Source organism: Oncorhynchus mykiss, chromosome 15 (genome assembly GCF_057628025.1).
Source record: "Oncorhynchus mykiss isolate SJ-2025 chromosome 15, ASM5762802v1, whole genome shotgun sequence".
NCBI classification, from domain to species: Eukaryota; Metazoa; Chordata; class Actinopteri; order Salmoniformes; family Salmonidae; genus Oncorhynchus; species Oncorhynchus mykiss.
In genome coordinates, this window is record NC_143036.1 from 61824066 (window position 1) to 61839809 (window position 15744).

Genomic DNA, 15744 nt, shown 5'->3' on the forward strand with positions numbered 1-15744 from the left:
AGCGGTTGAGTCAGAGGGGACAGGACCCATGGACGTCATATTACAAGCTGTTGAGGCAGAGGGGACAGGACCCATGGACGTCATATTACAAGCTGTTGAGGCAGAGGGGACAGGACCCATGGAAGTCATATTACAAGCTGTTGAGGCAGAGGGGACAGGACCCATGGAAGTCATATTTATCTTCACGGCAAATTCATGCACCCTGTCTCCAGCCCATACGGGTGAGTGTGTGCATCAACCAGTCCTGAAACGTAATAATACACAGAGCACGGCTGCATTTCTACAAAACCTAATTCTCTACATGATAGAACACCAAACCAATGATTCAAATATTTGTCTCAATAGAACAGGGGAGCATTCGGCAGGACCGAACATTTTGGAACATTAAAATATGCCAGTTAGGCCAAACATGGCTCTCTGACACACAGGAGGCTGCAGAGGGGAGAACGGCTCATAACCATGTTTGATACCATTCCACTGATTCCGCACCAGCCATTACCTCGAGCCCGTCCTCCCCAATTAATGTGCCAACCACCTCCTATGCTCTGACATGTTGAATAAGGAATAACATCAGCCCTATTCATGGCATTTCTATCTGCACCGTTCGACAACGTTTGACAAATAAACGTGGCCCAGGTTGCATGTTTACATGGCCCTTGCTATCCGGGATCCTTGGGACGTCCCACACCATTGAAATTTACATTTAAAAATGGTACGGGTTAAGTTTAGCATTGGGAAAGGGCTATGGTTAAGGATCCCAGATAGCACAAACCATGTTTACACCTTCGTGCACGCGTAGATCTACCTCCCCGATTGTCCAGGGTGGTGTATTGCACTGATACTTGCCTGGAATGACACACATGCCAGTTGCATCGATTACTTCATCAAACGAGCACCCTGCATATTGGATATCAATGGTGCTCGCAAGTCCAATATCCTTTATCAGACCGTCGCTACACGAACAAAACACAGCTCTTTTAATCAAGTTTGCGGTGGAATAACATTTGGTTTAGCCAAAATGTAGTTTTGCTTTCACAGCACGTTAGGGCAATCTGTAGGCAACTCGTTCTAACCAGATTGTAACAAACATTAACTAGTAGCCACATCCCTTCCTTCGTCAGGAACTTCTCACCGCTGTTGCAACTTAAAACCACCTCTTTCGCATTCTTTACCAAAAGTTTGTTAGACATTTAGAAATTGTCGAAATTAAGCTTAAAAATGTGAGTTACTTTTGTAAGTCACCTCTGTCACTTTCTAGTGGTTTGGGGAAAAGTTCATATGTGGACAACAGGTGTTCAAAGTACATGGTCGGGAGGGGCTTTGGAAATGAGGAATATGGTACATTGATTGACAAGTTCTGTTCAATGTGTAATGTTTGTTAATAAGGTTGAGACACCACATCAATCACCTCCCTCACAAACCTGTAATAATACCACCAGACAGCAGGTTTAGGAATGGGTACAATAACCATCATTTTCTACATTTATTCTACAGTGATAATACATATTGGATCATAAACAGTAAAAATTAAAAATTAAATAAAAAATGCTCTTGAAAGTTTCATACATGTAAAGCTAACTTTCTTACCAAGAGTCCATTTTCCACACAGTGAAAATGAAAAAAAAACAAAGATTCAAACAACACTCATCCAGATCATCAGTTGTAAGTCTCATCCTCGCCATCATTCTTTCATTTCTCCGTCCTCCTCTTCTTCCTCCACTCCTCTAATATATAAAACATTATTGCACCTGTGGGTAGAGAATTACGCACTTTAGATCATAGAGAATTACACTGAAAACAGCCACTATCAAACATCTGCATCAGTCACACCAGAAGTATGCTGGATACAGAAGTCCAGAGAGAATACATTTCTACTGGTACTCATTAAAAGGTTGACTTGCAGTTCAACAAATATTTCAGAATATAGAGTTACATTCTATTGCAGAAAACATCTGATTTCAACAAATACTTCCTTTCTTGAACTGGGTATTATTTACTACAAACCAAACAAGCCAAAGTGGGACTTTGAGGGACCTTCCTGAACTTGTCCAATATGAAACTTGTTTTTTTTTAAAAAAACACTTTCTGTTGAAACAGTCTACACTAATGAATACACCCCAGATCACTGCTCTAAGAAAAGTAGGTATTTCATGAATGGAGTCGTTGCCGATCATGATCACCTCAGGAGTAAAGGACAAGGGGCAGAAGGCAACATTGTAGAGAATCCAGAAGAGGGCTCTTATTTACCTAACAAGTACTTCTCCAAGGTGACCAGCCAACGCTCCATCTACATACTCTTCTGTGTTCGCCAACTGTCGAAACCAATGACAAAAACATGACAAATTTACATCGCCATTTATTTGCACCAGCCACACACACTGTCCAGGTTCGGTGCAACATACAAGTCTTGTACCTGCGGCATACGTGGACAAAATTAATAACTTGTGGGAGACTTATTTTGATGAGATAAGCAGATAGGAAGTGAGTCTACAACAGACCCACGTTTGGAAAGTCTGTTAAATAACACAATGCTTTGTCTCAAATTCCCAGTCATAATGACCAATCCTCCTGTCCACCGGCACTGTAAGCTGAAATGGAACTGTTTTTAACTTCTGGCTTCCCACGTACTGTTTTTGTGCAACCAAATTCAATTGAAAGCAACGCTAGCGTATATAAATACACCCACGTTGCTAAAAGCACCCGTGTCCAGGTGTGCTCCCTCACCTGCATGTTCATGTAGCTGTCCACAGACACTAGGTAGCCCTTGTACTCCATCCCCCACTTCAGCTTCACCATCACCGGCTTGCCTGTCAGGCCATTCAGGAAGGGTTTAGGGTTCAGAGGTAAACTCTACAGACACACAGAAACAGGAAGGTGGGATTAATTGTTATGGTTAATAATTTAATGGAACAAAATAGAACGTTCAGACCCATGTGTATTAGATTTCAATCTGCAACATGACTTTATTTGCTGCTCATTCACTGTAAATGCAATGAATGAATGGGATAACGTTAGCTTGCCGGAAAAAGGCACCCAACTCAACTGCTAATCCGTTTCTCTTTTCAACAGATCCGGGCAATTTTATTATTACCAACCATATCAACACTCACCATTGCTGTACGAAATGTGGTGCTTTTATATCTTTGTACTTTACTATTTTTTCGACACAAAAACGTCCAGACTTGTACACATTGCCGCCGAAACCAGGAAGCTGGAACCTTTCAACTTTGACCCAAAACAAAGGTTAATCGATTGAGAAAAAGAGCTCGAATTATTTATGTACTGCCACCTAGTGTACCGAGGGGCAAAAATGAAGAGACATGATTTAAATGTTCATGTTCATTGCTCATTGCGGCAGATATTTTAATGGAAATGTTATGGATAAATAAAGGAGAGTAAACTGTTATATTTATCCATGTCCATCTAAAATGGTTGCATTTTATTCAAAAGACTGCCCATGTGAAGTTAACTGAACACCTATGGGGCAGTGGCGCCCTCTGGCGGTTATAGTGGTTATCGTGTTGCGTATTGCACCACGGTCCACTTCCCCAAAATCTTTGGGCTATGATGTAATTTATTTGCTATCAATGGATGTAATCTACCTAGATAAAGCTTTACTAATTTCTATGTTACGCAGCAAATAAACAAATGTATGTTTTCAAGACAAAACCCAGTCTTCGGCCATGCCCCGGGAGGAGTGACCATCAATGGAAACCACTGGTGTCCAAGGTAATTGTCATTTAATTAAAACATTTGAAACAAGATTTTAAATCTGTATTTCATTTCAAATAAAATGTTTCTTTATGAATACATTTTGTCTGGAATTGCATGAAGAACTTATGGCATAGAGGTAGACTGTCATATCTAGGTCTATCTGGCAGCTCTCTTTATGCACTGCCAGTCTGGAGAATGCTCTCATTAATTTTTCTGTCTTGAAGCATTCGACTGTTACTAAACCATTTTGCAAGTTTGAACTTGAGATCATGAATAATACTTCCAACAGCAAGGGATGGTTTCAGTGGAAATTCCTCTGAAATTACACAAAACCCTCTTTGTTGCTGAAATACTGATGTCCTTACATCAATATTAATATGTTTGTGTGAGCATGTTCAGGTGTGTGTGTGTGTGTGTGTGTGTGTGTGTGTGTGTGTGTGTGTGTGTGTGTGTGTGTGTGTGTGTGTGTGTGTGTGTATGGACAAACATACACCTAGGTATGTATCATGGGAAAACTCTTATACTGTTAAAGGATAGATAAATGATCACTAATCATGAGCTGCTGCATGCATGACACAGACATGTCCCATTGTCTACTGTGTAATAGATATGCAGGGAGGAAGACTCATGGGGAAGATGGAAACAGAAGTGCAGGATATAATCCAGGAGAACTAGAGCGCTCAGCAAAACAGAGAATGAGAGATATTAGACAGTATGCAGGTCGGCTCTGGTGTGCTCCATAGAGAGGAGCCATGCTGGGCTCATTGAGGTGAAGTGGAAAGCAGCAGAGAAGAGGCGGGTTGAGGGCCTATCAAAGAATTAGAGCAGGAGATCACTAAACTAAAGGAGGAAGGGGAGGGGGCATTGAGAGTCAGAGCCCCACATCATTCCTGAATACCAATGCAGCTCCATGACTTTACTGTACTATTGTATAATGCTCATCACCAGCACTGACCACACGAGGGCAGCATGTACACAGAAACGGTTTGTTATTGATTTCGTTCAAATTTCCCAATATTTGTAATCTACTGCAGAGAGAGAATATGCTACAATCAAACCCCATATCCCCAGCAGTGCTGTCACCAACTACACTATCATATAGGCCTAACGACAAGATGAGAAGTTATATTATTATTGAGATTGGGCCTATAATATTAGGCCTACATAAGATTTATTGCTGTCATTATTAAAGGGATATTTTGGCAATGCCCTTTATCGACTTCCCCTGAGTCAGATGAACCCGTGGATACCATTTCTATGTCTCTGCGTGCAGTTTGAAGGAAGTTGATAACTTGCAGATACCCATAGACTTCCAGTTATTGCGCTAACGCAAGTTAGCATTGGCTCGCAAAGCTATCCTCTTACTTTCTTCATAATGGTTTGTCTGACTCTGGGGAACTCTTTGCCAAAATTCCAAAGTACCCCTTTAGGAGTCCTTTGGAAACGGAAACAAGACTTTGGTAGGCTATTAAAAATTTATCTAGGAATTTAAAGGCCAACCCCTGGTATAATCTTCTCTGCATAGGGCAGGGTAGTTCATTAATATATTGGTACTGCGTAATATGGATCAGTTAATAAATCTCAATTGGCTTGCATTCCACTCCAATTAGCTGGGATTTTGTTGGGATAGGCCATCAGTAGCATATTGTCAACATGGCCCATGCAGAATTGTATTTAGCCAAGTGACCAAACTCTTTTGTTGTTGTATTTTACCCCCTTTTCTCCCCAATTTCGATCATGTCTCTTCGCTGCAACTCCCCAACAGGCTTGGAAGGCAAAGGTCCAGTCATGCGTCCTCCGAAACATGACCCGCCAAACCTTGCTTCATAACACACACCCGCTTAACCAGGAAGCCAGTCGCACCAATGTGTCGGAGGAAACACAATTCAACTGATGACCAAAGTCAGCCTGCAGGCGCCCAGCCCGCCACAAGGAGTCGCTAGAGCACGATGATCCAAGTAAAGCCTGCCCGGCCAAACCCGGGCGATGCTGGGCCAATTGTGCGCCGCCCTATGAGACTCCCGATCACAGACGGTTGTGATACAGCCTGGGATCGAAGCCAGGTCTGTAGTGACGTCTCTAGCACTGCGATGCAGTGCCTTAGACCATTGTGTCACTCAGGAGGCCCTCAAACTCCACAATTTTAAAGTAAGTGCCCAGTGAAAATCTCCATTTTAAAGTTAATATTAATCTCTTTGACTCTTCCTACACTCCTATTTGTGGCCAAAGCATAAATTGGAGAAAAAACCCTTCAAAACCCCAACCTTAAATTTGTATTTTAAACAGATGTTTAAAAAATGCTTGCTAAAAAAATGTCCTCAAATAACATGACGTCATCTCCCTGAGGAGGATGAGCTGGCCTATCTTCTTCTAGAGGAGGATGAGTTGGCCATTCCAGTCTACTTCCGTGAATATTTATAATGCCCAGTGCACACACACCATTCTGTTTTTGGGGTATGCCCACACCATTCCACTGTACAATTCACGTGTACAGATTAACATTTTTAAAGTTAAATGGGTTTCCATTGTATTTTCAACTCTACTGATGTCACAAAACATGTGTTATATAGCGAATGTGCCCACTCTGGTATAGGCACGTGCGCTCTATCCACCAGCTCGCAGATACAGTTGTGGGTACAGTCTACATGATACGATTATTATGGCCAAAATTGAGATTGTTTTAATTTGTCAAACGGCAGCCAAGCATGGATTCATCAAATCACCAGAATAAGATCCTCGATATTTATTGGAAAGGAGCATCAAGCTTTCCACCTTGCACCTTCACCACCCTGTGAAGTTCATCCTCATTTATTTCATCTGTAGCCTAATAAACTGTATGTTTTCCCGAGTCGTAGTAGGATGACCACATAAACATGTCATTCCGTGACTCCAAGTTTACTTCGATATGATAGTTATATCAATATTTGGGCATAAACGCGTTCCTACCTTAATTCTCGCATAATACATTTACCTACACAAAAATATCCAACCTTATATTTTACCGACAAAATTAGCTGTTTCCATCAGGTTTGTTGTCATTTTTTTATCGGACATATAGGGCTACTTTATTCGCCTAAAAAGGTTGGTTGGAAACGCGGTTAGAGTCTCCTTTCTAAAAGGGGGCAATTATTACAAATTTGGATCCTGTTCAGCTCACGAGCCTCATTAATTCTGGACCCTGGGTTTTGTTATTCTGTGTTCCTTTGTTTTGTTTAAACGATGTGTCAATAAACTTTACCGTATTTTTTTTTATCCGGATAAGTGTCTGTGGATTGGAGAGGTTTGGATGACCACAGCGTGCCAGCTCTGACCTGACACTAACTGGATCCTGACGACCAAGAATGTTCCTTTAAAGAGAAAAATGCAAAGAGACGGGGCGGAGCCGCAAGCCCGCTGTCACTCTCTCTGTATTCTATAGTAGATTCACAGTTTATCTTCAGGCTATTAGCAAGCAAATTAACTGTAAGGTAGAAGGTCCCGGCGAATACGAGAGAACGCAAATCAGTCCTCGGCTTTTGCAGAAGTAATGCGGAATAATGGAATACTTTTCCCTGGGTGTCTGACCCGGCTGTGTTGTCAAACTGGGGTCTTTGTTCTTCTTTGATCATATCTGATTGTTATTGAAACAGGGAAAGTAAAGACTACTGGCTTTGAACCTTGGCTTTACATTCGGAGGATGACATCTTGCATCTATTTGCCACTTGAATAACACCAACGAGGTGTCGCGTTGCCTATTCACAAGGCTTCTCTCTAGGTATCTCATAGCCTAACCTCTTCTTGGGAACACTTGCTTTTGGGTCGGAACTATGATGTGGACTTTGTTTGCTGTTTTTACCTGTACTGGACTATCTGGGCTTCTTGCAGGTTTGTATTTTTTCTTGAAAAAAAACCCTGCTTCTAATCGAATTCAATTCATAGGAAGTGTATTCATTGTGTGCAACAATGTAGCGTTCCCGCTGTCTGAGAACAATACGCCTGACAAGTGCAGCAACGGTGACAAAAGTATTTCCTTACGCTCCGCTCTGTTGACCACCTCGGGTCAACATTCTATTTGTATGGAGGTGAAACTCGTGTCTCATGATATCACTGAGATTTTCTCTATAATGTAGAATGTTTTCAAACGAAACACAAATATACCGACATGTTTTTATAACTATGTAATAACCTCAAAAGACCCATAACAATGACGGCTACTGTGAGCTACCAATCATTGTTGACTGCCAAAAATCTATTTTGAATACCTGCCAACATTATAAACATAATTGTTGTGTTATATAAAAACATGAAACCCCCGTTCCCCTGTGTGCATGTTGGCCGTGGAGAGGGCTCTTAAAGATGGCAGTGTACCCCAGAAGGTGTTCTTACATCCCACACCCAATGCATCTGGAACTCGTCTGCAGTGCACATCCTCCTCCCATAGCTGCCCAAAAATTGATCTCTGTCAAAGTCCACACTGAAGCATTCAAGTTTAAACGTTTATCTTCAAGTTTAGATTAAATACACAAGAGATCCTCGTCCATCTCCTATAACCTGTCCAATCTCTCTTCCTATAGATTTGGGTCGTGTAGGGGGGGTAGCCGCTCGCTGTGAGAGCCAGGCGTGTAACCCCCGAATGGGCAATCTGGCGCTAGGTCGCAGGGTCCTGACCCAGACCGTGTGTGGCTACAAGGGCACCGAGCCCTACTGCTCCTACTCTGACCCCTCCTCCTCCACAGTGCCCTGCCCCCCGGCCAGGTGTGGGGAGTGCAATGCGGCCCTCCCCCTGCAGGCCCACCTGGCTGCAGCCATGGCCGACTCCTCCTTCCGCCACCCCAACACCTGGTGGCAGTCGTCCGTGGAAGTGGAGTCTGAGACTCTGCAGCTGGATCTGGAGGCAGAATTCATCTTCACCCACCTGATCATGGTGTTCCGCTCGCCCCGCCCTACCGCCATGACCCTGGAGCGCTCGCAGGACTTCGGGCAGACCTGGAAGATATTGCGGTACTACGCCAGGAACTGTAGCGCCACCTTTGGACTGAAGGAGGGAAAGGCAGTGCTGGACAGGGCCCCCTGCACCTCCAAATACTCTGGAGCTTACCCCTGTACCAGGGGAGAGGTGAGGAGGGATTGAGGAGGGCTTTTGTGTGTGTGTGTGTGTGTGTGTGTGTGTGTGTGTGTGTGTGTGTGTGTACAGAGACAGACAGCACTGTCTGAGACAGAACCAGGTGTTAGTCCAGACAGCAGCTCAGACTCACACCTCTAGCGGTCCAGGATGTGCCCTGTCATGGCACCTTACTTATGGACGGATGAACAGCTGGAAGGAAGGAGGGATGATAGATGTTGGCTACTGTACTACACACAGGAGTGTCCACTCCACTTCCCCCCATTCATAAAGCTAACCTGCATATTCCCCTGTGTGTCTGAATCATGGGTCTCTAATCTAAATACAGGTACTAATCAAAACCGTGATGAGTTGAGTCAGGTGTGTTAGTGCTGGGCTGGAACTCCAGTCTGCACACCCTAACCTCTCTACAGCTCTCTACACCCTGGGTAGTCCATAGAGCCCAAGACAGCAGCAGCACTACGGAGGATAGTGTTATTACTAGGGAAGGATGGTTATCAGGTGGGGGTGGGGATTATGTGGCATGAAAGTGTTCCTGGCAGCTCCTTGATGTCTAACTGAAACAGTGTGTGAGTGGTTTCAGCTCCTACCAAGGCAGAGCTAACAGTACACAGTGCAGGGAGATCATGTAATGCAGGGTTCCCCAACTGGCAGCCCACGGGACCAATTTGGTGGTTTTATTTGCACCGCACAAATTTTCTGAGAATAAAAAATATATATATATTTTTTGTTGTTGTTGTTGTTGTTGTTTTTTTGTTGGACATAAAAGACTGTAAAAACACCAGGTAATCAGCTCCAAGTAATTTTCATTTAGGAAATCTGTTCCCAAGTATTCACACTCATAATAGAGAGACACGTGATCGTAAACAAAAGTAAGCAAGGTTTGAAATGATTGTTTTAGTCAAAAATTCTATCTGTTTGGGCTTCTAGCGGTTCATTTGCCGTCTACAAATTATTTCCAATTAAGATCCAGCCCCCCGACCATCCGCGTCAGAAAATAATGGGCCGCGGCTGAATCTAGTTGATGATCCCTGATCTAGTGCATGTTGACTCTGTAATGACTCTAGTTGATGATCCCTGATGTAGTGCATGTTGACTCTGTAATGACTCTAGTTGATGATCCCTGATGTAGTGCATGTTGACTCTCTAATGACTCTAGTTGATGATCCCTGATGTAGTGCATGTTGACTCTGTAAGGACTCTAGTTGATGATCCCTGATGTAGTGCATGTTGACTCTAGTTGATGATCCCTGATGTAGTGCATGTTGACTCTAGTTGATGATCCCTGATGTAGTGCATGTTGACTCTGTAATGACTCTAGTTGATGATCCCTGATCTAGTGCATGTTGACTCTGTAATGAATCTAGTTGATGATCCCTGATGTAGTGCATGTTGACTCTGTAATGACTCTAGTTGATGATCCCTGATGTAGTGCATGTTGACTCTGTAATGAATCTAGTTCACGATCCCTGATGTAGTGCATGTTGACTATGTAATGAATCTAGTTGATGATCCCTGATCTAGTGCATGTTGACTCTGTAATGAATCTAGTTGATGATCCCCGATGTAGTGCATGTTGACTCTGTAAGGACTCTAGTTGATGATCCCTGATGTAGTGCATGTTGACTCTAGTTGATGATCCCTGATGTAGTGCATGTTGACTCTAGTTCATGATCCCTGATGTAGTGCATGTTGACTCTGTAATGACTCTAGTTGATGATCCCGGATCTAGTGCATGGTTACTCTGTAATGAATCTAGTTGATGATCCCTGATCTAGTGCATGTTGACTCTGTAATTAATCTAGTTGATGATCCCCGATGTAGTGCATGTTGACTCTGTAAGGACTCTAGTTGATGATCCCTGATGTAGTGCATGTTGATTCTAGTTGATGATCCCTGATGTAGTGCATGTTGACTCTGTAATGACTCTAGTTGATGATCTCTGATGTAGTGCATGTTGACTCTGTAATGACTCTAGTTGATGATCCCTGATGTAGTGCATGTTGACTCTGTAATTACTCTAGTTGATGATCCCTGATATAGTGCATGTTGACTCTGTAATGACTCTAGTTGATGATCCCTGATGTAGTGCATGTTGACTCTGTAATGACTCTAGTTGATGATCCCTGATGTAGTGCATGTTGACTCTACTTGATGATCCCTGATGTAGTGCATGTTGACTCTGTAATGACTCTAGTTGTTGATCCCTGATGTAGTGCATGTTGACTCTAGTTGATTATCCCTGATCAAGTGCATGTTGACTCTGTAATGACTCTGGTTGATGATCCCTGATGTAGTGCATCAGTAATGACTATGGTTGATGATCTCTGATCTAGTTTATGTTGACTCTGTAATGACTCTAGTTGATGATCCCTGATGTAGTGCATGTTGACTCTGTATTGACTCTAGTTGATGATTCCTGATCTAGTGCATGTTGACTCTGTAAGGACTCTAGTTCATGATCCCTGATGTAGTGCATGTTGACTCTGTAATGACTCTAGTTGATGATCCCTGATGTAGTGCATGTTGACTCTATAATGAATCTAGTTGCTGATCCCCGATGTAGTGCATGTTGACTCTGTAATGACTCTAGTTGATGGTCCCTGATGTAGTGCATGTTGACTCTGTAATGACTCTAGTTGATGATCCCTGATGTAGTGCATGTTGACTCTGTAATGACTCTAGTTGATCATCCCTGATGTAGTGCATGTTGACTCTAGTTGATGATCTCTGATGTAGTGCATGTTGACTCTGTAATGACTCTAGTTGATGATCCCTGATGTAGTGCATGTTGGCTCTGTAATGAATCTAGTTGATGATCCCTGATGTAGTGCATGTTGACTCTGTAATGAATCTAGTTGATGATCCCTGATGTAGTGCATGTTGACTCTGTAATGACTCTAGTTGATGGTCCCTGATGTAGTGCATGTTGACTCTGTAATGACTCTAGTTGATGATTCCTGATCTAGTGCATGTTGACTCTGTAAGGACTCTAGTTCATGATCCCTGATGTAGTGCATGTTGACTCTGTAATGACTCTAGTTGATGATCCCTGATGTAGTGCATGTTGACTCTATAATGAATCTAGTTGCTGATCCCCGATGTAGTGCATGTTGACTCTGTAATGAATCTAGTTGATGATCCCTGATGTAGTGCATGTTGACTCTGTAATGACTCTAGTTGATTGGCCCTTGATGTAGTGCATGTTGACTTTGTAATGACTCTAGTTGATGATCCCTGATGTAGTGCATGTTGACTCTGTAATGACTCTAGTTGATCATCCCTGATGTAGTGCATGTTGACTCTAGTTGATGGTCTCTGATGTAGTGCATGTTGACTCTGTAATGACTCTAGTTGACGATCCCTGATGTAGTGCATGTTGGCTCTGTAATGAATCTAGTTGATGATCCCTGATGTAGTGCATGTTGACTCTGTAATGAATCTAGTTGATGATCCCTGATGTAGTGCATGTTGACTCTGTAATGACTCTAGTTGATGGTCCCTGATGTAGTGCATGTTGACTCTGTAATGACTCTAGTTGAGGATCCCTGATGTAGTGCATGTTGATTCTGTAATGATTCTAGTTGATGATCCCTGATGTAGTGCATGTTGACTCTAGTTGCTAATCTCTGATGTAGTGCATGTTGACTCTAGTTGATGGTCTCTGATGTAGTGCATGTTGACTCTGTAATGACTCTAGTTGACGATCCCTGATGTAGTGCATGTTGGCTCTGTAATGAATCTAGTTGATGATCCCTGATGTAGTGCATGTTGACTCTGTAATGAATCTAGTTGATGATCCCTGATGTAGTGCATGTTGACTCTGTAATGACTCTAGTTGATGGTCCCTGATGTAGTGCATGTTGACTCTGTAATGACTCTAGTTGAGGATCCCTGATGTAGTGCATGTTGATTCTGTAATGACTCTAGTTGATCATCCCTGATGTAGTGCATGTTGACTCTAGTTGATGATCTCTGATGTAGTGCATGTTGACTCTGTAATGACTCTAGTTGATGATCCCTGATGTAGTGCATGTTGACTCTATAATGAATCTAGTTGCTGATCCCCGATGTAGTGCATGTTGACTCTGTAATGAATCTAGTTGATGATCCCTGATGTAGTGCATGTTGACTCTGTAATGACTCTAGTTGATTGGCCCTTGATGTAGTGCATGTTGACTTTGTAATGACTCTAGTTGATGATCCCTGATGTAGTGCATGTTGACTCTGTAATGACTCTAGTTGATCATCCCTGATGTAGTGCATGTTGACTCTAGTTGATGGTCTCTGATGTAGTGCATGTTGACTCTGTAATGACTCTAGTTGACGATCCCTGATGTAGTGCATGTTGGCTCTGTAATGAATCTAGTTGATGATCCCTGATGTAGTGCATGTTGACTCTGTAATGAATCTAGTTGATGATCCCTGATGTAGTGCATGTTGACTCTGTAATGACTCTAGTTGATGGTCCCTGATGTAGTGCATGTTGACTCTGTAATGACTCTAGTTGAGGATCCCTGATGTAGTGCATGTTGATTCTGTAATGATTCTAGTTGATGATCCCTGATGTAGTGCATGTTGACTCCAGTTGCTAATCTCTGATGTAGTGCATGTTGACTCTAGTTGATGGTCTCTGATGTAGTGCATGTTGACTCTGTAATGACTCTAGTTGACGATCCCTGATGTAGTGCATGTTGGCTCTGTAATGAATCTAGTTGATGATCCCTGATGTAGTGCATGTTGACTCTGTAATGAATCTAGTTGATGATCCCTGATGTAGTGCATGTTGACTCTGTAATGACTCTAGTTGAGGATCCCTGATGTAGTGCATGTTGATTCTGTAATGACTCTAGTTGATCATCCCTGATGTAGTGCATGTTGACTCTAGTTGATGATCTCTGATGTAGTGCATGTTGACTCTGTAATGACTCTAGTTGATGATCCCTGATGTAGTGCATGTTGGCTCTGTAATGAATCTAGTTGATGATCCCTGATGTAGTTCATGTTGACTCTGTAATGACTCTAGTTGATGATCCCTGATGTAGTGCATGTTGACTCTGTAATGACTCTGGTTGATGATCCCTGATCTAGTGCATGTTGACTCTGTATTGACTCTAGTTGATGATCTCAAATTTAGTGCATGTTGACTCTCTAGTGACTCTAGTTGATGATCCCTAATGTAGTGCATGTTGACCGTGTAATGACTCTAGTTGATCATCCCTGATGTAGTGCATGTTGACTCTGTAATGACTCTAGTTGATGATCCCTGATGTAGTGCATGTTGACTCTGTAATGACTCTAGTTGATGATCCCTGATGTAGTGCATGTTGACCGTGTAATGACTCTAGTTGATGATCTCTGATGTAGTGCATGTTGACTCTGTAATGACTCTAGTTGATGATCCCTGATGTAGTGCATGTTGACTCTGTAATGACTCTAGTTGATGATCCCTGATGTAGTGCATGTTGACTCTGTAATGACTCTTGTTGATGATCCCTGTTGTAGTACATGTTGACCCTGTAATGACTCTAGTTGATCATCCCTGATGTAGTGCATGTTGACTCTAGTTGATGATCTCTGATGTAGTGCATGTTGACTCTGTAATGACTCTAGTTGATGATCCCTGATGTAGTGCATGTTGACTCTGGAATGAATCTAGTTGCTGATCCCCGATGTAGTGCATGTTGACTCTGTAATGAATCTAGTTGAGGATCCCTGATGTAGTGCATGTTGACTCTGTAATGAATCTAGTTGAGGATCCCTGATGTAGTGCATGTTGACTCTGTAATGACTCTAGTTGATGGTCCCTGATGTAGTGCATGTTGATTCTGTAATGATGCTATTTGATGATCCCTGATGTAGTGCATGTTGACTCTAGTTGCTGATCTCTGATGTAGTGCATGTTGACTCTAGTTGCTGATCCCTGATGTAGTGCATGTTGACTCTGTAATGACTCTAGTTGATGATCCCTGATGTAGTGCATGTTGACTCTGTAATGACTCTAGTTGATGATCCCTGATGTAGTGCATGTTGACTCTGAAATGACTCTAGTTGATGATCCCTGATGTAGTGCATGTTGACTCTGTAATGACTCTAGTTGATGATCCCTGATGTAGTGCATGTTGACTCTGTAATGACTCTAGTTGATGATCCCTGATGTAGTGCATGTTGACCCTGTAATGACTCTAGTTGATCATCCCTGATGTAGTGCATGTTGACTCTAGTTGATGATCCCTGATGTAGTGCATGTTGACTCTGTAATGAATCTAGTTGATGATCCCTGATGTAGTGCATGTTGACTCTGTAATGAATCTAGTTGATGATCCCTGATGTAGTGCATGTTGACTCTAATGACTCTAGTTGATGATCCCTGATGTAGTGCATGTTGACTCTGTAATGACTCTAGTTGATGGTCCCTGATGTAGTGCATGTTGACTCTGTAATGACTCTAGTTGATGATCCCTTATGTAGTGCATGTTGACCCTGTAATGACTCTAGTTGATGATCTCTGATGTAGTGCATGTTGACTCTGTAATGACTCTAGTTGATGATCCCTGATGTAGTGCATGTTGACTCTGGAATTAATCTAGTTGATGATCCCTGATGTAGTGCATGTTGACTCTGTAATGAATCTAGTTGATGATCCCTGATGTAGTGCATGTCGACTCTGTAATGACTCTAGTTGATGGTCCCTGATGTAGTGCATGTTGACTCTGTAATGACTCTAGTTGATGATCCTTGATGTAGTGCATGTTGATTCTGTAATGATGCTAGTTGATGATCCCTGATGTAGTGCATGTTGACTCTATTTGCTGATCTCTGATGTAGTGCATGTTGACTCTAGTTGCTGATCCCTGATGTAGTGCATGTTGACTCTGTAATGACTCTAGTTGATGATCCCTGATGTAGTGCATGTTGACTCTGTAATG

The 15744-nt window shown here is 42.5% G+C and overlaps 2 protein-coding genes across 2 annotated transcripts in view; one reads left to right on the forward strand and one right to left on the reverse strand.

Annotated features, from left to right (window-relative positions):
• Nucleotides 1–1447: 1447 nt before the first annotated feature.
• LOC110490436 (small nuclear ribonucleoprotein F) lies at nucleotides 1448–3250 on the reverse strand. The gene is made up of 4 exons (XM_021563825.3): nucleotides 3111–3250; nucleotides 2725–2850; nucleotides 2248–2312; nucleotides 1448–1748 (listed from the first exon to the last, which is right to left on the reverse strand). Exons 1-4 carry the CDS (start codon nucleotides 3111–3113, stop codon nucleotides 1682–1684), a joined length of 261 nt encoding a protein of 86 aa, XP_021419500.1. The 5' UTR covers nucleotides 3114–3250; the 3' UTR covers nucleotides 1448–1681.
• Nucleotides 3251–6998: 3748 nt separating this feature from the next.
• LOC110490767 (netrin-4-like) overlaps nucleotides 6999–15744 on the forward strand; it is a 35703-nt gene continuing 26957 nt past the window's right edge. The window contains exons 1-2 of the mRNA XM_036944818.2: nucleotides 6999–7578; nucleotides 8268–8809. Coding sequence (XP_036800713.2) covers nucleotides 7521–7578; nucleotides 8268–8809 — 600 coding nt within the window. The 5' untranslated portion in view covers nucleotides 6999–7520. The remainder of the gene's footprint in view (nucleotides 7579–8267; nucleotides 8810–15744) is intronic.